This window comes from Dendrobates tinctorius, unplaced genomic scaffold (assembly GCF_039654945.1).
Source record: "Dendrobates tinctorius isolate UK_male_01 unplaced genomic scaffold, ASM3965494v1 ptg000002l, whole genome shotgun sequence".
Taxonomy (NCBI): Eukaryota; Metazoa; Chordata; class Amphibia; order Anura; family Dendrobatidae; genus Dendrobates; species Dendrobates tinctorius.
The window spans coordinates 566,230-590,805 of NW_027361670.1; the positions used below are offsets into that span (position 1 = coordinate 566,230).

The window sequence follows — 24,576 nt, forward strand, 5'->3', positions numbered from 1 at the left end:
GGCACGCCTGGTTCCCCTTCCATCCGTATTCCCCGACACGCCTGGTTCCTCCTTTCTCCGTATTCCCTGGCACGCCTGGTTCCCCTTCCATCCGTATTCCCCGGCACGCCTGGTTCCTCCTTTCTCCGTATTCCCTGGCACGCCTGGTTCCCCTTTCCTCCGTATTCCCTGCCACGCCTGGTTACCGCTCCCTCTGTATGCCCCGGCACGCCTCGTTCCCCTTCCCTCCGTATTCCCCGGCATGCCTGGTTCCCCTTTCCTCCGTATTCCCCGGCACGCCTGGTTCCCCCTCCCTCTGTATTCCCCGGCATGCCGGTGTACCCCCTCCCTTCGTAATCCCCGTTCTGTCCCATCCTGCAGGGGTCCTGAGCACAGTATGGTGGGCTCACTCCTGCTTTTGTGTCTTGCAGCTCCCCACTATGAGGCACTCCCCGGTCCAGCGCCATCTTACCCCCTTTGCCAGCCACTTCCTGCCCCCCGGGAAGCATGGAAAGCTGTTCAGTATCCGAGAGGACGGCTGCTGGGACGAGGATGAGGAGGATGCGTCACAACTGAAGAAGACTTGCAGACAGCCCCCAAGACCGCAGCGACGACGGCGGAAGCAGCGCCTGCGAGTGTTGCGCTCCCTCTACCTGCGCTTCTACAAGAGGACAATCTCCCTGCCCTTCTACTGGAAGATATGGGGCAGCCTGGGGGGACGCAGGAGACGATTAGGGTCCAGGAGGAGGGAAGGTGGAGGGGGGTCGGCAGGGATGGTGGTGGGGAAAGCAAAGTGCTTGGGACCTATGGAAGAGCTGTCACTGGCCAATCACATGGCTGACGAGGATGCAGGTAAGGAGCCGCCAGCTGCCCACCTATTCCCTCCGTCTCATAATCCCACCCCCTATCATATCCCTCGTTTTACCCCCAGGGTCGACGTTCGGACTTCCTAACGGTTTCTCCCCTCTCCCCACCGAGTCTGAAGCCATCCTCATCAGTAATGTGTGCAGCATCGGGACATCTGACGGAGCCGCCCCCAATGGACCCCACAACCAAGCAGACTTATCCCCCTCACCAGAGAAGGAGATCCCGGCCCCTGCACTAACCGAGGAGCATGTGGCCTGTGTACAGAGTGAGTCCCTCCAAACATCGCACGACTAAATGGTCTGAGCCCCACACACCCCGACATCACGTCACCTGCTACTGAGCAGTGGGACTGCAAGTGTATGCACCGTGTGGCGTGATCATTAATGCCACGGTCACCGCCAGCAGGTGTGAGAAAAATGCTGACTTACATCCTGTATTATACCCCAGAGCTGCGCTCACTATTCTGCTGGTGCAGTCACTGTGCACATACATTACTGATCCTGAGATACATCCTGTATTATACTCCAGAGCTGCACTCACTATTCTGCTGGTGCAGTCACTGTGTACATACATTACTGATCCTGAGATACATCCTGTATTATACTCCAGAGCTGCACTCACTATTCTGCTGTTGCAGTCACTGTGTACATACATTACATTACTGATCCTGAGTTACATCCTGTATTACACTCCAGAGCTGCACTCACTATTCTACTGGTGCAGTCACTGTGTACATACATTACATTACTGATCCTGAGTTACATCCTGTATTATACCCTAGAGCTGCACTCACTATTCTGTTGGTGCAGTCACTGTGTACATACAGGATGTATCTCAGGATCAGTAATGTATTATACCCCAGAGCTGCACTCACTATTCTGCTGGTGCAGTCACTGTGTACATACATTACATTACTGTTCCTGAGTTACATCCTGTATTATACCCCAGAGCTGCACTCACTATTCTGCTGGTGCAGTCACTGTGTACATACATTACATTACTGATCCTGAGTTACATCCTGTATTATACTCCAGAGGTGCACTCACTATTTTGCTGGTGCAGTCACTGTGTACATAGATTACATTACTGATCCTGAGTTACATCCTGTATTATACCCCAGAGCTGCACTCACTATTCTGCTGGTGCAGTCACTGTGTACATACATTACCGATCCTGAGTTACTTCCTGTATTTTACCCCAGAGCTGCATTCACTATTCTGCTGGTGCAGTCACTGTGTACATACATTACTGATCCTGAGTTACATCCTGTATTATACTCCAGAGGTGCACTCACTATTCTGCTGGTGCAGTCACTGTGTACATAGATTACATTACTGATCCTGAGTTACATCCTGTATTTTACCCCAGAGCTGCATTCACTATTCTGCTGGTGCAGTCACTGTGTACATACATTACTGATCCTGAGTTACATCCTGTATTATACTCCAGAGGTGCACTCACTATTCTGCTGGTGCAGTCACTGTGTACATAGATTACATTACTGATCCTGAGTTACATCCTGTATTATACCCCAGAGCTGCATTCACTATTCTGCTGGTGCAGTCACTGTGTACATACATTACTGATCCTGAGTTACATCCTGTATTATACCCCAGAGCTGCATTCACTATTCTGCTGGTGCAGTCACAGTGTACATACATTACTGATCCTGAGTTACATCCTGTATTATACTCCAGAGCTGCACTCACTATTCTGCTGGTGCAGTCACTGTGTACATACATTACTGATCCTGAGTTACATCATGTATTATACCCCAGAGCTGCACTCACTATTCTGCTGGTGCAGTCACTGTGTACATACGTTACTGTCATGAACTCATTTTCTGCTCCACCAGTTGAGAGTTCCCCTGCCGTTCTCCTTCTGGTGGTGACAGGAGGTAGTGCGGTTGGTTTAAGTGGTAGTGATCTGCCACCTGATGAGGAAGATAATGATTGGATCTCTGGAGTATCAGACTGGATATAAGACAGCCGACGCCCTATCCGGGTGCTGGTGATTCAGTCTGCTTCTTAGGTCCTGGACTTCAGCTCTCTTCCAGTCTTCTCAAGTTAAGTTTGTTTTTTGCTAATGTTCACACTTGCGCTTGTTATTATTATTATTATTTATTGTTATAGCGCCATTTATTCCATTGCGCTTTACATGTAAGGAGGAGTATACATAATAAAAACAAGTACAATAATGTTAAACAATACAAGTCATAACTGGTACAGGAGGAGAGAGGACCCTGCCCGCGAAGGCTCACAATCTACAAGGGGTGGGTGAAAATACAGTAGGCGAGGGTAGAGCTGGTCGTGCAGCGGTTTAGTCGATCGGTGGTTACTGCAGGTTGTAGGCTCGTCGGAAGAGGTGGGTCCTCAGGCTCTTTTTGAAGGTTTCAATGGTAGGCGAGAGTCTGATATGTTGAGGTAGAGAGTTCCAGAGTAGGGGGGATGCGCGAGAGAAATCTTGTATGCGATTGTGGGAAGAGGGGAGTAGAGAAGGAGATCTTGTGAGGATCGGAGGTTGCGTGCAGGAAAGTACCGGGAGACGAGGTCACAGATGTATGGAGGAGACAGGTTGTGGATGGCTTTGTATGTCATGGTTAGGGTTTTGTACTGGAGTCTCTGGGCAATGGGGAGCCAGTGCAGGGATTGACAGAGGGGAGAAGCTGGGGAATAGCGGGGGGACAGGTGGATTAGTCGGGCAGCAGAGTTTAGAATAGATTGGAGGGGTGCGAGAGTGTTTGAGGGGAGGCCGCTGAGCAGGAGGTTGCAGTAGTCAAGGCGAGAGATGATGAGGGCATGGACTAGGGTTTTTGCAGATTTTTGGTTGAGGAATGAACGGATTCGTGAAATATTTTTGAGTTGAAGTTGGCAGGAAGTGGAAAGGGTTTGGATATGTGGTTTGAAGGAGAGATCAGCGTCAAGGATTACCCAGAGGCAGCGAGCTTGTGGGACTGGGGAGAGTGGGCAGCCATTTACTGTAATGGATAGGTTCGTTGGGGGGGGGTCACGTGAGATGGGGGAAAGATGATGAATTCTGTTTTGTCCATGTTAAGTTTCAGAAATCTAGTGGAGAAGAAGGATGAAATAGTGGACAGACATTGAGGGATTCTGGTTAGTAGGGAGGTGATATCTGGTCCAGAGATGTAGATCTGTGTGTCATCAGCATAGAGATGATACTGAAAGCCATGAGATTCTATGAGCTGTCCCAGGCCAAAGGTGTAAATGGAGAAGAGCAGGGGCCCTAGGACTGAACCTTGTGGGACTCCGACAGATAGGGGGCGAGGTGAGGAGGTGGTGTGTGAGTGGGAGATGCTGAATATCCGGTCTGTTAGGTATGATGAGATCCAGGATAGGGCCAAGTCTGTGATGCCAAGGGATGAGAGGGTCTGTAATAATAGGGAATGGTCCACTGTGTCATAGGCAGCCGACAGGTCCAGGAGGAGGAGGACGGAGTAGTGTCGCTTGCTCTTAGCGGTTAAGAGGTCATTGGTGACCTTAGTAAGGGCAGTTTCAGTGGAGTGGTGTGACCGGAAGCCAGATTGTAAGCGGTCGAAGAGAGAGCAAGAAGAGAGATGGGAGGACAGTTCAAGGTAGACGTGTTGTTCCAGTAGCTTGGAGGCATAGGGGAGAAGTGATATAGGGCGATAGCTAGATACAGAGGATGGGTCAAGAGAGGGCTTTTTGAGGATAGGTGTGATGGAGGCATGTTTAAAGCTTGAGGGGAAAACACCAGTTGTTATTGATTGGTTGAAGAGGTGGGTTAGGGTTGGGATGAAGACTGGTGAGGTTTGGGATGAAGTGGGATGGGATCGGGTCAAGTGCACAGGTGGTGAGATGTGATCTTGAGAGTAGAGTGGAGAGTCGATCTTCTGTAATGGTGGAGAAGTTGGTTTTGGAGGTGGAGGGCTGGGAGGTCGGGAGGAAGGGCTCTGGGGGTTGTTGACCAAAACTGTCTGATGTTATCAATCTTCTGCTTGAAAAATGAGGCAAAGTCTTCAGCTGAGATGAGTGGGAGGGAGGAGGTGCTGGGGGACGGAGGAGAGAATTGAAGGTGTTGAATAACTGTTTAGGGTTGTGAGACAGGGAGGATATGAGCGATGAGAAGGAGGTTTGTTTAGCTGTGGCGAGTGTGGTCTTGAAAGTAGTGAGGGACTGTTTGAATGAGATGAAGTGCTCGTTGGAGTGGGATCTTTTCCATCTGCGCTCAGCAGCCCTGGAAGCTCGCCTCAGTTCTTTGGTCAGGCTGGTGTGCCAGGGCTGTCTGTTGACTTTGCGAGCTTTGGTATGTGTAAGTGGGGCAGCAGATTCCAAAGCTACAGCTATTGTGGTGTTGTATAGAGCAGCAGCGTCATCCGCATTGTGTAAGGAACTTATATCTGTAAGAGGGAGGAGGGATTCAGAGAATGAGTGTAGGTCAAGGTGTTTAAGATTCCTGCGAGGGTGTGAAAGTTTGTGGGGTGGGGATTGTAGACATGGAGTGGAGAGGGAAGAGAATGTGGGAAGGTTGTGCTCAGAGAGAGGAAGAGGTGAGTTAGAGAGGTTAGATAGGGAGCAGAGGCGGGTGAAGATGAGGTCCAGTGTGTGGCCATCTTTGTGGGTGGCTGTAGAAGACCATTGAGTGAGGCCGAAGGAGGAAGTGAGAGAAAGAAGTTTAGTGGCAGCTGAGAGGGAAGTGTCAATGGGGATGTTAAAGTCGCCCATGATGATAGTAGGGATGTCCGCGGAAAGGAAATGAAGTAGCCAGGTGGTGAAGTGGTCAAAGAAGATGGTGGCTGGCCCTGGGGGGCGGTAGATGACAGCCAGTTGGAGGGGGAGTAGATGCGCACAGAGTGCACCTCAAAGGAAGGGAAGGTAACAGAGGGTGGCAGTGGGATTGGGGTGAAGGAGCAGGTATCTGACAGGAGAAAACCAACTCCTCCACCATATTTGCTGCCTGGGCAGGGGGTGTGAGAAAGGTGGAAGCCACCATATGAAAGTGCAGCAGGAGAGGCTGTGTCAGAAGAGGTGAGCCAGGTTTCGGTGATGGCGAGGAAGGAAAGTTTGGTAGTAACAAAAAGATCATGGATGTAGGAAAGCTTGTTGCAGACAGATCGAGCGTTCCACAGAGCTCCTGTTAGTGGGACTGGGGAAGCGGGGGCTGGGTGAATGGGTATAAGGTTGGAGTGGTTACGGAAGGTTGTGATAGAGCGTGGATGGGAGGTAGAAATGACTGTGGGAATGTGGTGAGGAGGACCAGGATTTGGAGAGATATCACCAGCAGTGAGAAGGAGCAGAGAAAGTGTTAGCAGGAGAGGACATGAGGGGGCTGTCTGTGTTTGGAGACAGAGGATTGTATGTTAAGGAACAGTTTTGAGGAGGAGGTGAGGTGGATGGGGAGGATAGAAGAAGAGATGAACAGTTCCTTACTAGGAGTAGGGATTAGGGGAATTAGCAGAAAGTGAAGGATTATAGGGGTGAAAGTGAAAACAAACAAACATTGTTTACAGTGACTGTGTACAGTTACCTTCACATACCATGTGAATGCTAGGTGCAGAGGCAAGTCTATGTGCAAAGCTGGGTGATGTACTATGTGCTCTTCATAGACAGACAGCAGGAGAGCTGGGTGGATGAACATACCATGTGAATGCTTGGTGCAAAGCTGGGTGATGTACTATGTGCTCTTCATAGACAGACAGCAGGAGAGCTGGGTGGATGAACATACCATGTGAATGCTATGTGCAAAGCTGGGTGATGTACTATGTGCTCTTCATAGACGGACAGCAGGAGAGCTGGGTGGATGAACATACCATGTGAATGCTATGTGCAAAGCTGGGTGATGTACTATGTGCTCTTCATAGACAGACAGCAGGAGAGCTGGGTGGATGAACATACCATGTGAATGCTAGGTGCAGAGGCAAGTCTATGTGCAAAGCTGGGTGATGTACTATTGCTCTTCATAGAGCGCTTGTTGGTCAATTCAGTTTTTTGTGTAATCAGCCTGCCCGTGCTGAGGCTATGCTGAAATTCCACTCCTATTAATCAGTATTTGCCAATCTGCTTTTTGTCTTTTATTAGATTGTCCTCTTCTTTGCTCTGTCTCAGAATATTTCAGAGTGCTGATATAGGTTTAGAAATCTAGTGACTTCAGGGTTAATTTTGCTATCAGAAGTGTTGGACAATATTTTTGTAGATTTTTTTTTTGGCAGATTGCAGACAGTGACTTTCCTTTTCTGTCCTTTTTAGTTAGCTGGGCCCCATCGATTGCTCAGCCTATTTTCCTGCCTTTGTTTGTATTTTAATCTTGTTTCACCGTCAATACATGTGGGGGACTGTCTTTCCTTTGGGGTCTGCTCTGGGGCAGTTAGGTTTCCTCTTTTCCTGCTTTAGTCTTATGTAGTTCTCCGGTTGTGACGAGGCGTCTAGGACCAACGTAGGCATGCTCCACGGCTACTGCTAGTTGTGCGGTTAAGATCAGGGATCTGCAATCTGCATAGTTACCAACCTCTCTGGTTTTCTGAGACTTAGCTTGTTGTCTTTTTTTCCTCCTCAGTTTTCCATTCATAACACATTACATTACTGATCCTGTACCTCCTGTATTATACCCCAGAGCTGCACTCACTATTCTGCTGGTGCAGTCACTGTGTACATACATTACTGATCCTGAGTTACATCCTGTATTATACCCCAGAGCTGCACTCACTATTCTGCTCTTGCAGTCACTGTGTACATACATTACTGATCCTGAGTTACCTCCTGTATTATACCCCAGAGCTGTGCTCACTATTCTGCTGGTGGTGTCACTGTGTACATACATTACATTACTGATCCTGAGTTACCTCCTGTATTATACTCCAGAGCTGTGCTCACTATTCTGCTGGTGCAGTCACTGTGTACATACATTACATTACTGATCCTGAGTTACATCCTGTGTTATACCCCAGAGCTGCACTCACTATTCTGCTCTTGCAGTCACTGTGTACATATATTACTGATCCTGAGTTACCTCCTGTATTATACTCCAGAGCTGCACTCACTATTCTGCTGGTGCAGTCACTGTGTACGTACATTACTGATCCTGAGTTACCTCCTGTATTATACTCCAGAACAGCGCTCACTATTCTGCTGGTGCAGTCACTGTGTTCATACATTACATTACTGATCCTGAGTTACCTCCTGTATTATACTCCACAGCTGCACTCACTAATCTGCTGGTGCAGTCACTGTGTACATACATTACATTACTGATCCTGAGTTACCTTCTGTATTATACACCAGAGCTGCACTCACTATTCTGCTGGTGTAGTCACTGTGTACATACATTACATTACTGATCCTGAGTTACATCCTGTGTTATGCTCCAGAGCTGCACTCACTATTCTGCTGGTGCAGTCACTGTGTACATAAATTACATTACTGATCCTGAGTTACATCCTGTATTATACTGCAGAGCTGCACTCACTATTCTGCTGGTGCAGTCACTGTGTACATACATTACTGATCCTGAGTTACATCCTGTATTATACCCCAGTGCTGCGCTCACTATTCTGCTCTTGCAGTCACTGTGTACATATATTACTGATCCTGAGTTACCTCCTGTATTATACTCCAGAGCTGCGCTCACTATTCTGCTGGTGCAGTCACTGTGTACATAAATTACATTACTGATCCTGAGTTACATCCTGTATTATACTGCAGAGCTGCACTCACTATTCTGCTGGTGCAGTCACTGTGTACATACATTACTGATCCTGAGTTACATCCTGTATTATACCCCAGTGCTGCGCTCACTATTCTGCTCTTGCAGTCACTGTGTACATATATTACTGATCCTGAGTTACCTCCTGTATTATACTCCAGAGCTGCGCTCACTATTCTGCTGGTGCAGTCACTGTGTTCATACATTACATTACTGATCCTGAGTTACCTCCTGTATTATACTCCAGAGCTGCACTCACTATTCTGCTGGTGCTGTGACTGTGTACATACATTACTGATCCTGAGTTACCTCCTGTATTATACTCCAGAGCAGCGCTCACTATTCTGCTGGTGCAGTCACTGTGTACATACATTACATTACTGATCCTGAGTTACATCCTGTATTATACACCAGAGCTGCACTCACTATTCTGCTGGTGTAGTCACTGTGTACATACATTACATTACTGATCCTGAGTTACATCCTGTGTTATGCTCCAGAGCTGCACTCACTATTCTGCTGGTGCAGTCACTGTGTACATAAATTACATTACTGATCCTGAGTTACATCCTGTATTATACTGCAGAGCTGCACTCACTATTCTGCTGGTGCAGTCACTGTGTACATACATTACATTACTGATCCTGAGTTACATCCTGTATTATACTGCAGAGCTGCACTCACTATTCTGCTGGTGCAGTCACTGTGTACATACATTACATTACTGATCCTGAGTTACATCCTGTATTATACCCTAGTGCTGCGCTCACTATTCTGCTCTTGCAGTCACTGTGTACATACATTACTGATCCTGAGTTACCTCCTGTATTATACTCCAGAGCTGCGCTCACTATTCTGCTGGTGCAGTCACTGTGTTCATACATTACATTACTGATCCTGAGTTACCTCCTGTATTATACTCCAGAGCTGCACTCACTATTCTGCTGGTGCAGTGACTGTGTACATACATTACTGATCCTGAGTTACCTCCTGTATTATACTCCAGAGCTGCGCTCACTATTCTGCTGGTGCAGTCACTGTGTTCATACATTACATTACTGATCCTGAGTTACCTCCTGTATTATTCTCCACAGCTGCACTCACTATTCTGCTGGTGCAGTCACTGTGTACATACATTACATTACTGATCCTGAGTTACATCTTGTATTATACTGCAGAGCTGCACTCACTATTCTGCTGGTGCGGTCACTGTCTACATACATACATGACTAAGTATGGAATGGACAAGGCAACTGTTAGGTGGATTCATAACTGGCTTAGTGATCGGACCCAAAGAGTGGTCGTAAATGGCTGCACATCCAGTTGGAAGAATGTCTCAAGTGGGGTACCACAGGGCTCTGTCCTGGGCCCTGTATTGTTCAACATCTTTATCAACGATTTAGATGAAGGAATTGAGGGTAAACTGATTAAATTTGCTGATGACACAAAGCTAGGAGGGATAGCTAATACTAGAGAAGAGAGAGAGAGGATTCAAAAAGATATAAATAAACTGGAGAAGTGGGCAGCAACTAACAGAATGGTTTTTAACAGGGAGAAATGCAAAGTACTACATCTGGGCAATAAAAATGAAAAAAGCATATATAGAATGGGAGGAATAGGGCTAAGTGACAGCACATGTGAAAAAGACTTGGGTATACTAATAGATCACAGACTGAATATGAGTCAACAGTGTGATGCAGCAGCAAAAAAGCAAATGCAATTCTAGGATGTATTAACAGAAGCATACAGTCTAGATCACGTGAAGTCATTATTTCCCTCTACTCCTCTTTGGTCAGACCTCATCTGGAATATTGTGTCCAGTTTTGGGCACCACATTTTAAAAAAGACATCAACAAACTGGAGCAAGTTCAGAAAAGAGCGACCAGAATGGTGAACGGTCTGCAAACCCTGTCTTATGAGGAAAGGTTGCAGGATTTGGGAATGTTTAGTTTGCAAAAGAGAAGACTGAGAGGAGACTTAATAGCTGTCTACAAATATCTAAAGGGCTGTCACATTGTAGAAGGATCAACTTTATTCTCATTTGCACAAGGAAAGACTAGAAGCAATGGGATGAAACTGAATGGGAGGAGACACAGATTAGATATTAGAAAAAACTTTTTGACAGTTAGAGTGATCAATGAGTGGAACAGGCTGCCACGAGAAGTGGTGAGTTCTCCTTCAATGGAAGTCTTCAAACAGAGGCTGGACAGACATCTGACTGGGATGATTTAGCGAATCCTGCTTTGAGCAGGGGGTTGGACCAGATGGCCCAGGAGGTCCCTTCCAACTCTACAATTCTATGATTCTACATTACTGATCCTGAGTTACATCCTGTATTATACCCCAGAGCTGCGCTCGCTATTCTGGTGTCAAGGTTTTGGGCTGCTGTTTGTGATACTGTTGGGTTGTGACTAATTGGACCCCTGTTCTGTGTGTAGACTGTGGTACTTCTGCATTGTTGGATTGCCGTTGTAGCAGTGCGCGGTCCCTGTCTCTCTCGCAGGTATCCTGGACCAGTTCCTGCAGACGTACGGCAGTCTGATCCCGCTGGGGACAGAGGAGGTGCTAGAGAAGCTGGAGGACGTGTTTCAGCTGTCGTTCTCCACCCCCGCCAGGTAGGAGCAGTGCCGCTATAATGGGTGATATCCAGTACTCCAGAGCTGCGCTCACTCTCGTGCCTATAGGATGAGGTGGGGCTGACATGTAAGTGTTGTTGTTGTGCAGGAGGGCGGTGGTGCAGCACGTCATCCAGTCCTATCAGCGCCTTCCTGGGAACAACCTGGTGCGCAGCTTTCGGGTCACATACAAGAGGCACGTCCTGAGCATGGACGACCTGGGCACGCTGTACGGCCAGAACTGGCTGAATGACCAGGTGAGTGCCAGAGGTGGCGGCGGTGAATGAGATGAGGTGGCGGTGAATGTGGTGAGGAGACGGCGATGAATAGGGTGAGGCGCAGTGGGGAGAGCTGAGGTGGCGGCAGTGAATAGGGTGCGGTGGAGAGAGGTGAATGGGGTGAGGTGAGGTGGCGGCAGTGAATGGGGTGAGGTGTGTTGGGGAGAGGTGAAGTGGTAGCAGTGATGAGGTGGCAGGGGTGAATGGGGAGAGGTGAGGTGGGGGCGATGAATAGGGTGAAGTGGCGGCAGTGAATGAGGTGAGGTGAGGTGGTGATGAAGTGGCATCAGTGAATGGGGAGAGGTGAAGTGGTAGCAATGGTGGGGAGAGATGAGGTGGCAGGGGTGAATGGGGAGAGGTGAGGTGGGGGCGATGAATGGGGTGAAGTGGCGGCAGTGAATGAGGTGAGGTGGTGATGAAGTGGCGTCAGTGAATGGGGAGAGGTGCGTGGGAGGTGGTACGTGACAAGAGCCGGAGGCGGCTGTACGAGGAGCTGGAGTGACGCCTTCTGTCTTTCAGGTGATGAACATGTATGGAGACTTGGTGATGGATGCGGTGCCGGAGAAGGTGAGGTTTGTCTTCTCGCTGTTCTGCAGCCGCAGAGACTAGATGAGGAGATGGCAGATTGGGGCTGTGCTCCTTCAGTGACTCCTGTCCCCTCCCCCTTGGCCGTAGATCTGGTCCCCTCCCCGCACTATCATGTAGCCTCAGTTTCTCGCTCTGTCCTGACATATGTCTTCTGCTTGGTCGTACTGGAAGGTAGTGGTCCATGGTGGCCACGTGTCCTGCCCCAGGTCAGGTGCAGTGTTTCGTGTTGGGGTGGCCGCTTCTGCCATGTTGCCACCTCCACGTGGCACAGGCCCTCACGCTTTCTCTTTTCTTCCAGGTTCACTTCTTCAACAGTTTTTTTTATGATAAACTGAGAACAAAAGGATATGAAGGAGTTAAAAGGTGGACGAAGAACGTGAGTATGAGTGTCCTCCGTGTGACCCCAGGTGGCCGCCACGCTCCTCCGTCATGACATTATTGGCTTGTATTGCACTGCGATGTTGCGGGGGCATGTGGTGAACGTTGGCCACGTGATGGGTGTCGCTGTAGTGGTCCCCCAGCAGCCTCACCCAAAAGGGTTGTCTGGGTTCACAAATGTCTTCCTAAAAGTCCCGTAGTCTGGCTCGCACCCCTGCCAAGGACAGGTGCAGTCTGGGGAGAGGCGTGAGGAACTCTCCAAGGACTGATTTCTGGTTGCGGCTGTTACCTTGACAAGTTGAAGGTGTTCCTCCTACAGAGTAAAGAAGTGGACATTCTTCCAATAAGGTGGCGAGACGTTTCCACATTGGGATCACCTCCACAAGAACCACAAGACTGAAATCCAGAAGTCAACTAACGGGAGAACGATCTAAATGGTGGCGGGAGAGGATGGAGATGTGGCATCTGCTGTGCTATCTCCTGTGGCAACCAAGCCTTCAGACCACACCGGAGTAGGAGATGTCCAGGAAATGTAGATGTGCAGTTTACTAGGAGATCGTATGGAGAGGCGAGCTGCCCGGTGACATCACGTCCACCTGTAGCTGACGGGCATAAGATAGGTGCCCCATAGCTGCTTGAAGGCACAGGTAGAAGTGGCGTCACCAGGCCGCTTACCCCCCACTGAAGTCTGTGGAGCAGGACTCTTATCGGTGCATGGTGTCCGGAGTAGCGTGCAGCACAAGGTTTCGGGCCAAAATTGCTCCTGGTAATCGGTTACATGCGGTCAGGAACAGACGTTGCTGCCTGTGTTCTGGGCTCGGTGGCCTGAGGACATGGTCCTGCTCCACGGTTTTGTGCAGGTTTTCTGGGCATTGAACTCGTGTGCTCTTCATCCTTCCACGTCGGTGGCCTCTGCAGATGTGTCAAGGCCTGCATGTCGCAGGGTGGGCTGCCATTCTCTTTACTGCCGGCGGTCCCGGTGTGCAGACAGTTACCGCTCCAAGAATGACTGTTGCATGAATTTCTCCTCGGCGTCACCGTTGCCGCAGATCACATGGAGCGTCTGTGCCTTTATCTGGTCGGCCTCCTCAGAGCATCTTGTAAAGGAGCGCAGAATAGGGACTCTTCCTAATCCATGGTGTCCTCCTGGGGACAGATTCAGAGATGATGGAGGGTCTGGAGGAAGGAGGTGGAAGCTCATGCCTTGATTCAGCTAGAATAGGGGCTCCTCGTACAGTGGTGTGGTACAAAAATGAAACTGTGCACCGAAACGGACGAGGCCATGCCTGACTGTTTCCACTCCTCGGCTGCGGGCCTGCCGCTCTCCTCCCTCGGCTGCGGGCCTGCCGCTCTCCTCCCTCGGCTGCGGGCCTGCCGCTCTCCTCCCTCGGCTGCGGGCCTGCCGCTCTCCTCCCTCGGCTGCGGGCCTGCCGCTCTCCTCCCTCGGCTGCGGGCCTGCCGCTCTCCTCCCTCGGCTGCGGGCCTGCCGCTCTCCTCCCTCGGCTGCGGGCCTGCCGCTCTCCTCCCTCGGCTGCGGGCCTGCCGCTCTCCTCCCTCGGCTGCGGGCCTGCCGCTCTCCTCCCTCGGCTGCGGGCCTGCCGCTCTCCTCCCTCGGCTGCGGGCCTGCCGCTCTCCTCCCTCGGCTGCGGGCCTGCCGCTCTCCTCCCTCGGCTGCGGGCCTGCCGCTCTCCTCCCTTGGCTGCGGGCCTGCCGCTCTCCTCCCTTGGCTGCGGGCCTGCCGCTCTCCTCCCTTGGCTGCGGGCCTGCCGCTCTCCTCCCTCGGCTGCGGGCCTGCCGCTCTCCTCCCTTGGCTGCGGGCCTGCCGCTCTCCTCCCTTGGCTGCGGGCCTGCCGCTCTCCTCCCTTGGCTGCGGGCCTGCCGCTCTCCTCCCTTGGCTGCGGGCCTGCCGCTCTCCTCCCTCGGCTGCGGGCCTGCCGCTCTCCTCCCTCGGCTGCGGGCCTGCCGCTCTCCTCCCTCGGCTGCGGGCCTGCCGCTGTCACCTGTGAGGGGTCTGCTATAACCTGATCACTTCCTTTCCAGGTGGATATATTCAGTAAGCGGCTGCTGCTGATTCCCATACACCTAGAGGTGCACTGGTCTCTGGTCTGTGTGGACGTCTCGAAGCTGACCATCACGTACTTTGATTCCCAGCGCACCCTGAACAGGCGCTGCCCCAAGGTGAGTCCTATGGTCCTGCAGATCCACTCCACGTATTCATCACATTCTCCCTGGTTCTGTGACTGTATCACGCCTCAGAGGGTCAGACTCGTCCAGCCCGGCCCTCAAGGACACTGACTGACCAAGGGTAAAGCTGCTGCGACTAGGAGGGCATTAAGACGGTGTCTTCACCTGTTCAGCATAAGCCCTTCTGCAGACCCTGAGACCCCCCCCCCCCCCCGTCATGGAGTGTGGACACTGCTGTCGCCATTCGCTCATGGCTTTCCTGCTTCTCTCACCACAGGGTGAGAATAACTTGGGGGCAACTCTGCTGGTCCTTGGTGGGGGTTTTGCTGTTTTGTTTTGTTTTTTTTTTGGGGGGGGAGGGGGTTTGCCGCTGATCGCCTCCTTGGTCCCAGCTTCTTGACCAGGCCTGTATTCTGCTAACCCCTTCAGTGAACACCATAGAAGATTTTTTCAACATTTTGCCAAAAAAATGGAGTAAAATGCGATCGAAAAGGCAAATGTAAATAAAAAATATTATCACTGAAAACGTCATCTTGTCCCACAAAAAACAAGCCGCCATACAACTCCCATCAATGGAAAAATGGTTATAGTCAGAATAAAGCCATGCAAAAAATGATTTTCTTTGTAAAACAGTTTTTATTGTGTAAAAAGGGTGAAAACACGATCAAATAAATCTGGTATCGCTGTAGTCATACTGACCTGAAGGATAAAGTCGCCTAATCACTCATACCGCACGAGGAACGGCGTAAAAAGCCAGTTCTTCATCTGCTGCTGATTTGTTAATTCTGCCTCCCAAAGATTGCAGTAAGGCTCAGCACACATTGATCCTGCACTCTGCGCTGAGCGCTTACACTGGGGTTTCCATGTAAATCTCTGAAATACATGATTCGGACAGAACCTGTAGCTGAAGATTCCCAGTAATGAGGCAGATGGCGGCATTGTGGATGCCGTGTGGCCTGTGATCCGGTGGTGTCTGTCTTCTAAGGCGACTATAAAAGCGTAGTCTGCCAACGTTTTTTGCATTTCTGAAAAGGACACTGCTGAACAGAGGCTAGATGGAGTCCAGAGTAACTCTGCTGCCTGATTATTGTGAATCGATCCCTCGGAGGTTTCATCTGAATCGCGTCACTCAGAGATTTAGATGGAAACCCCTGATGTAAGTGCTCAGCGTAGAGCGCAGGATAAATATGATCCCAAACGTTATGTAAAATGTTATCAATAAAAGCTTGAACTAAATCCTCAAAAAAAGCAAGTCCTCACTGAGGTCTGTCCACATGTTTGGCATTTCTGTAGCGATGATAGCCTGCCTAACTTCCGGGTGCATGTCTCCAAAAGCATGAGCTAGGGTCTACAATGTGCTGGGCAATATTTATAGACCCTATAATGTACTGGGCACTACACTGGCAGATTTGAAGTTTTCATGCATTGCTGCTCTTTTCTGGGAATCAACCATGGAGTTTGGCTAAGTAGTACTGTACAGCAACATATGGGGTATGTCCATGTTCAGCAGAAATTGTAGGACAGATTTTGGCGCCATTTTTACTCCTCTCCCCATGTGAAAATGTAAAATCTAGGGTGAAAACAAAATTTTAGTGGTAAAAATGTAATTATTTTTTCTTCACCGCCCAATAGTATAACATGCTGTTACAGATCTGTGGTGTCAATGTGATCACCGCACCCCTAGGTGAATTCATCAAGAAGTGTAGTTTGTAAAATGGCGTCACGTAAGGGGGGGTTCTTCCATTCTGGCACCTCAGAGGCTCTGCAAATATGATATTGGATCCGCAGTCTGTTCCAGCCAAATTTTGAGCTCTAGAATTCAAATGTCGCTCCTTCCCTTTCAAGCTTTGCCATGCGCCCAGACAGTAGTTTTCCCCCACATATGGGGTAGCGGTGTACTCGAGAAGAATTGCAGAACTAATTGTATGTTCATTTTTTTCTTCCTCATTCCTTCAATTCCTGTGAATAAAGTTCTTGAATGTGGTTTTGAGTCCTTTGAAGGGTGCAGTTTTTAGGATGGTGTCACTTTTGGGTACTCTCTGTCACATTTTCTGGCCCCTGAGTCACTTCAAATGTGATGTGGTCCCTAAAAAAGAAAAATACGATTTTTGTAAATCTTGTTGTGCAATTTCTCCTGAATACGCCAATACCCCATATTTGTGGGAAATCTACTGTTTGGGCGCACGGCAGGGCTCGAAAGGGAAGGAGCGCCATTTAACTCCTTGAAAGTAAAATTTGCTGCAGTAATTAGCGGACGCCATGTTATGTTTAGAGAGCCCCTGATGTGCCTAAACAGTGGAAGTCCTCAACAAGTGACCCCTTTTTACCAATTAAACCTCTCACTGAATTCATCTAGGGGTACAGTGATTATATTGACACCACAGGTGTGTTACAGACTTTATACCATTGGGCAGTGAAGTAAAAATAATTTACATTTTTACCATCAAGATTGTGTGTTAGCCCCAAATTTTACATTTTCACACAAGAAGTTGGGGTAAAAATGGTCCCAGAATTTGTCTGACAATTTCTGCTGAATGTAGAAACACCCCATATGTGGCTGTACAGTCATGCTTAGCCATACGCAGAGACTCAGGAGGGACGGAGCGATATTTGCCTCCTGCAGCTCAGTTTTTCCTAGACTTAGTTTGTGGATTCCATATAGAGAGCCCCTAAGTGCTAGAAAAGCAGAATCCCCCTCAAGTGACCCCATTTTGGAAATTATAACCCTTTGGGAATTTATCTACAGATCTAGTGACGATTTTGACTCCATGGGTGTTTTCCAGAAACAAACAGCAGTGGATGTTGCTGAGTGAAAATTGCAAACTGCCGTTGTAGTGACCAGTACGCTGCAGTGACCAGTACGCTGCAGTGACCAGTACGCTGCAGTGACCAGTACGCTGCAGTGACCAGTACGCTGCAGTGACCAGTACGCTGCAGTGACCAGTACGTTGCAGTGACCAGTACGTTGCAGTGACCAGTACGTTGCAGTGACCAGTACGTTGCAGTGACCAGTACGCTGCAGTGACCAGTACGTTATGCCCAGCTCATGCTTCTGAAGGCATGCACCCGTAAGTTAGGCAGGTTCTCATCACTGTATATACAGCAATAGGTGGAATTAAAACATAACTTTTAATATATAAATTAAAAGAACCAACCAATATGTGTCACCAAACAGCAGACGGCTTTGAGAGCAGGAGGATTTATGGCTCTTGAGCTTTAGCACTATGGCACTTTTTAACAAGTTAGTCCCCTGATGAGTTACTTGGATGAAACGCGTTGGGACACCGCTCTAAGGGAAAGTGCAGGGCATGTGCAATATAGGGTGAGCTGTGGACTGCCCTTGTCAGGGCGGGAGTTTGGGGATCAGATGATTGCTAGTTTTTTAGGGATTTGACAGGGTATTGTCCTCCCATTGCGATCTTCCTGTGTGTATACAGAGTATCCCTGGAGACTCCTGGCCGTCTGTACAAACCGGTGAGATTGTTCCTTTTTTTACATCTCATCCTTTGTTATTATTGTGACCATAAACTTGTTTGGTCTAATTATTAATATATATATGCAATTGGCTATGGCATTGTGTGCTAATTGTTAATTTATGCTGTATCCTCTAGATAAATTGTTGCCTGATATGGAATACTAGCAACATTTTATATCCTGTATGATGCTTTTAGGTGGTCCCTTTCCACTTTAGGGATTACCCACTGAATTGGCATCCTTTCTAACCACTTTTTGGTGACACATATTGGTTGGTTCTTTTAATTTATATATTAAAAGTTATGTTTTAATTCCACCTATTGCTGTATATACAAATATATTTTTGGGGTGATATTTGTTTGTCAATTTTGACAGAAATTGGCTTTTTTGCTGTATTTGCGGTTCTCATCACTACAGAAATGCCAAACGTGTGGGTGCTATATGTGGTTTAGGCACACTGGGGCTCAGAAGGGAAGGGGGGCATTTGGATTTGGGAGCAGAAAATGTTCTAAATTTCTTCTGGCAGGTGAGGAGTCATTTCGCTTTTGCAGAGCCTTTGAGCTACCAGTAACGTGGAAGCCCCCTATATTTAACAGATGACGGACCTGAGTGGGCACTTGCTTTTTTGTGGATTGAGTTGAAGCTTTTATTGAGAACATTTTACATAACGTTTGGGATTACATTTATCCTGCACTCTATGCTGAGCACTAACATCGAGGTTTCCATCTAAATCTCCAAGTGACGTGATTCAGAAGAAACCCCCGGGGGATCAATTCACTATAATGAGGCAGCAGATTTACTCTGGACTCCATCTGGCCTCTGTTCAGCGGTGTCCTTTTCAGAGGTGCGCAAAACTGTGGAGGACGGCACTTTTATAGGTCCTATGGCATCCACAGTGCCTCCGTCTGCCTCATTATAGGGAATCGTTTGCCGGGGTTCCGTCTGAATCATGTATTTCAGAGATTTACATGGAATCTTCGGTGTAAGCGCTCAGTGCAGAGTGCAGGATAAATGTGTGCCAAGCCTTCTACGATCCTTGGGAGGCAGAATGAAAAAAATCAACAGCAGGTGAATTGTTTTTATTTATTTTTTACACCATTCCTCATGCGGTATAAGTGATTAGGTGACTTTATTCTTCAGGTCGGTGTGATTATAGCGATACCAGATTTATAGCGGATTTTTATGTTTGGCAGCTGTCACACAATAAAAGGCGCTTTTTATTAGGAAAACTAGTTTTTGCATCACCACATTTTTAGAGCCATAATTTTTTGGCTATTATTTTGGCCCACGGTCATGTGAGGTCTTGTTTTTTGCGGGACAAGATGACGTTTTTATTGGTACCATTTTTGGGCACATGACATTTTTTTATCAGTTTCTGTTCGGGAGACAGAATAAACAAAAAACAGCAATTCATGAATTGCTTGTTGTTGTGTTTTTTTTTTTGTTTTTTTTATCATTCCGCGTGTGGTAAAATTGATAAATCAGCTTTATTCTTCGGGTCAGTATGATTACAGCGATACCTCGTTTACTCGTTTTTTTTTATGTTTTGGCGCTTTTCCACAATAAAAACTATTTTATAGAAAAATAATTCTTGCATCGCTTTATTCTGAGTTCTATAACTTTTTTTTTTAATTTTTCTGCCGATGGGCTATGCTGCGGGGTGTCGGCTGTCACATACAGGTGACACCCGATCGCCGTGGCGCTCACCGTGAGGCTTTGCGATCGGTGCGCCGTACTAGTACTGTGGCTGGAACAAACGCACCTCCCGCAGAGCTGTACTAGTACGGCGCATGTCGGGAAGGCGTTAAAGTATAAAATGGATCAATCTGATTGGTGAACTACAAAAGCAAAACTCCTGACGGCCCCACAGACCGAAGATCAAAGACGTTCCGGGTCTTGGAAAATGGGGACACGAGCGCATTGTTTTATCACTACTTTAAAAAAAACAAAAAAAAATCAAACTTTGCCTTTTTGTCTCTGTAATCGCACGGACCTGGAGAACATGATCACCCTCTCACTTGGTGTAATGACTGCTGGAAGTAAATAATCGTTTCTCCAGCACTTTACAGCCAGCTGTAGTACAGAGTAACACCGATCAGCAGTGACCGGAGGATCGAGGGCCCCAGTCACACTACTAAAGTCTGTAAGGAAAGAGGGGGACACAATGGGTAGAGCGTGCTGTCGTGTGCGGTCCGGCCAGCCGTATAATAGGGGGAGTTGCATAACGCTGCAGGATCCGGCGTTTAAGTGTGATCACCAAGTGCCATTGGTACGTGGAGGTTGTGGCGACAGATGATGGGGAACAGGGGAGAGTTAAATTAGTGAGGTGATAGGCCTGTCAAAAGAGATGCGTTATTAACCTTCTCTTAAAAACGTGGGTTCTAGACATTAGTCAGATCCGACAGGGTAGTGCATTCCAGAAAACTGGCGAAGCACAAGAGAAGTCTTGGAGATGGGTGTGCAAGGTTCAGATTATGGAGTATGTTGGTCTTAGATCAGTTGTAGATTGGAGGGCATGGGTAGGTGGCAGACAGAGGTGAGGAGGAAATGTAGGGTGGTGCAGCACTGTGGAAAGTATGGAAAAGAAAGGAGAACACAATAAAACACCAATGTACACAGTAATATATTAGTATAATAAAATACCTAAATAGGTAATGTGCTCCTTTCAGAGAATGGATGGCAGACCATCCGGTATAAAAAATAAATAATAAAAACTGACTGATGATGGAAAAGAAATGCCTGGCAGTAGAAGTAAATAAAATAAGTAAAGGCAACAAATTACTTTATTAGGAAAGGCCTTTATTGATGAGTTAAATTTGGCCACACATCAACATACAAAAAAATAATAAAAAATAGCAATATATATATAAAAACATAAACAATAATTAAAACTAAAGGCAAAAAAACTGCAATAATGTATATAATATAACACATATGTGAAATTAATCCAGAATGTAGATAATAGTCATCTCCTTACCACTGGAACAGGTAAAAAATAAGGCCCATAATTAATCAATAATATATATACCAAAAAAAATCCCACAGTGAAAAATGTGTATTAATAAAATACAGGTGATAAAGAAAACACTTAAAATTGTGCCCATAAAAATGTCATGATAGTGAAATATGCGCTACCTATATGGCATAAAAACAAATGTGAACATAGGGCGCAAAAATATACGCTACTAGGGAGACCTGGGCCCGAAATAAGTAGAGCCAAGAAAAATGTGTATGAAAAAATTCACATTGGAAATTGTGTATTATAGGAATACCAGTGATCTTGAAAACCCATATAAATGTGCCTAAAAAAGTTCCATCATAGTGAAGTATGTGCTAAAGCAATGACAACACAGAGCGCAATAATAAGCACTACTAGAAAAATATGTGCCAAACGATGTGAAATAAGTCAGAGAATGAAAGCACAGTGCAAAAGTATGTACTGCTGAGGAGACATGGGCCAAAAATAAATAAAGCTAAATACCTGAAAATCAGACCCAGGTGGGAGAAGCGGTAAGGGAAGCGGTATGCCAATAGAACGCGCCCCGACGCGCGTTTCGGAAAGCTCCTTCGTCCCCCTGTGCTCTGTGTTCTCATTGCTTTAGCACATACTTCACTATGATGGAACTTTTTTAGCCACATTTATATGGGTTTTCAAGATCACTGGTATTCCTATAATACACAATTTCCAATGTGAATTTTTTCATACACATTTTTCTTGGCTCTACTTATTTCGGGCCCTGGTCTCCCTAGTAGCGTATATTTTTGCGCCCTATGTTCACATTTGTTTTTATGCCATATAGGTAGCGCATATTTCACTATCATGACATTTTTATGGGCACAATTTTAAGTGTTTTCTTTATCACCTGTATTTTATTAATACACATTTTTCACTGGGATTTTTTTTGGTATATATATTATTGATTAATTATGGGCCTTATTTTTTACCTGTTCCAGTGGTAAGGAGATGACTATTATCTACATTTTGGATTAATTTCACACATGTGCTATATTTATTATATACATTATTGCGTTTTTTTGCCTTTAGTTTTAATTATTGTTTATGTATGTATGTGTGTGTGTTATTGTTTATGTATGTATGTGTGTGTGTGTGTGTATATATATATATATATATATATATATATATATATATATATATATATATATATATATAATTTTGTATGTTGATGTGTGGCCAGATTTAACTCATCAATAAAGGCCTTTCCTAATAAAGTAATTTGTTGCCTTTACTTATTTTATTTACTTCTACTGCCAGGCATTTCTTTTCCATCATCAGTCAGTTTTTATTATTTATTGTGGAAAGTATGGCTAGATGGAAGGTAGAGATGAGGAAATGAAGAGTGGTGCAGCACAGTGGAGAGGACAGGTAGGCGGTGGAGATTAGGAGGGGATGTAGGGTGGTGCAGCACTGTGGAGAGGACAGGTAGGCGGTGGAGATTAGGAGGGGATGTAGGGTGGTGCAGCACAGTGGAGAGGACAGGTAGGCGGTGGAGATTAGGAGGGGATGTAGGGTGGTGCAGCACTGTGGAGAGGACAGGTAGGCGGTGGAGATTAGGAGGGGATGTAGGGTGGTGCAGCACAGTGGAGAGGACAGGTAGGTGGTGGAGATTAGGAGGGGATGTAGGGTGGTGCAGCACAGTGGAGAGGACAGGTAGGCGGTAGACAATTGAGGAGCAGAAGTAGGGTGGTGCAGCACTGTGGAAAGGAAGGGTAGGTAGTACATAGAGATGAGGTGGAGATGTAGGTCAATGCAGCTCTGTAGAGCGGACAAATAGATGGTAGATAGATGAGAAGGAGATGAAGGATGATGTATGTTGGTAGACAGAAATGAGATGTGCAGCACTGTGGAGAAGACAGGTGGTAGACAAATGAGTTGTAGGATGGTGCAGCGCTGTGGAGAAGATGGGTGGTAGACAAAGATGAGGAGGAGATGTAGGGCAATGCAGAACTGTGGAGAAGACAGGTAGGTGGTAGACAGATGACATGGAGATGTAGAGTGTTGCAGCACTGCGGAGAGGACGGTTAGGTGGTAGATAGATGAGGAGGGGATGTGGGGCGGTGCAGCACTGTGGAGACGACAGGTAGGTGGTAGAGATGAGATGTAAGGTGGTGCTGAACCGTGGAGCACTTTGTGGGTGAGGGTGATAAGTTTATATTGTAGCGGATGGGTAACCAGTGTAATGACTGGTACAAGTTGGAAGCATCGGTGAAGCAGCTGGACAGAAATACGACCCCGGCTGCCGCATTCAGGATGGACTGGAGAGGAGAGGGTTGTGTACGGGAGGGAGACCGATCAGTAAAGTGTTGCAGTCGTCCAGACAAGAATGAATAAGAGCGACAGTAAGAGTTTTATCAGTTTCAAAAGTGAGAAAAGGTCGGATTCTGGAGATGTTTTTAAGATGCAGGTGACAAGAGCGAGTGAGTGATCAGATATAGGGAGTAAAGGAAACTTGTGTCCATATAACCTGCAGAATTGGGCTTTTATTTCCGCTGTTCTGATGCTCTTATTGGTAATCGATCCCCCGGGACGTGCATGACCTATTACTATGGGCACGCAGGTGATAGACATGTTACACTAGTCCGGCCTCTCTGCCTCATATCTGCCGTCTTGTAGAGAATTCTTATTTTATTTCTATAATTTCTTCCAGGCTCTGGGGCGGGCGGTGTCCGGAGGAAATGTCAGCCTCCTGTCTAAATTACTGTACCGCCCTCCTCCCATGCCCTGTGAGGTGCAGTTGTGGCACTGGTATCCTGCACTCCCTCCACAATCAGTACCTTTTTTGCTATTCTGCACTCCCTCCACAATCAGTACCTTTTCCTCCCTGCTATGGGCAGTGTATTGAGGCTTCTTCTGTGCTGGCGAGTCATTCCGACTTCTGCTCCAGTGACCTCCGGCGTGCGCGACGATAAGTTGCGCTCCCCACTTCCTCCCTGTATAGTCATCGCTAGGAACCTTGTGTATATATGTATAAGTGTGTATATGGTTCCTAGCGTTGACTATTCAGGAGCGCATCTTATTGTCACGCACGGTGGAGGTCCCTCATCTGTACATTGTTGCTTCAGTTGAGGTTTGGGGCGGTCATTTCTGCACCGCGCTCTTCAGCTCCCGCCACAGCATTGCTCTTGGGCTGAGGTATGCTCCGTACTTGGACCGGGTACGCCATTCTGTCCTCCTTCAGCCACTCTGATGGACAGTTGCTGCGTTGCCTGAAAGCGGTGTCCTGTTGTACGATCCAATTTTAGCGTCAGCATTTGGATCAATGAATTCACATATACAGAGGAGTGTTTACCAGGTGCCGAAGCGGCAAACCAAGCCCAAATACTCCCCCGTCTGTGGCTCTACTCTGGTTCTCGCCAAACACGGCGCAGGGAATCGTAGTAAAATGTTCCCACTTGTGTCTCGTCTGTCCAAAGCCTGCGGTTGCAGGAGTCTCATGGTTTGCTCATGTGCCGCCTTCCTGTGCTCCCAGGAGCTTTCTTGGGTCAGCTCTTCCACCCAAGCCATACTGCCGCCTTCT

The 24,576-nt window shown here is 47.5% G+C and overlaps 1 protein-coding gene across 3 annotated transcripts in view; it reads left to right on the forward strand.

Moving 5' to 3' along the window:
* The window catches only part of SENP3 (SUMO specific peptidase 3), a 41,454-nt gene that overhangs the window by 12,780 nt on the left and 4,098 nt on the right, over nucleotides 1-24,576 (forward strand). For 2 of the 3 annotated variants that reach the window (XM_073572967.1, XM_073572958.1), the window contains 7 exons: nucleotides 411-831; nucleotides 911-1,111; nucleotides 11,027-11,138; nucleotides 11,248-11,395; nucleotides 11,936-11,983; nucleotides 12,303-12,380; nucleotides 14,423-14,560. In XM_073572967.1, coding sequence (XP_073429068.1) covers nucleotides 420-831; nucleotides 911-1,111; nucleotides 11,027-11,138; nucleotides 11,248-11,395; nucleotides 11,936-11,983; nucleotides 12,303-12,380; nucleotides 14,423-14,560 — 1,137 coding nt within the window. In that variant the 5' untranslated portion in view covers nucleotides 411-419. The remainder of the gene's footprint in view (nucleotides 1-410; nucleotides 832-910; nucleotides 1,112-11,026; nucleotides 11,139-11,247; nucleotides 11,396-11,935; nucleotides 11,984-12,302; nucleotides 12,381-14,422; nucleotides 14,561-24,576) is intronic. The other variant, XM_073572976.1, reaches the window with a different exon arrangement.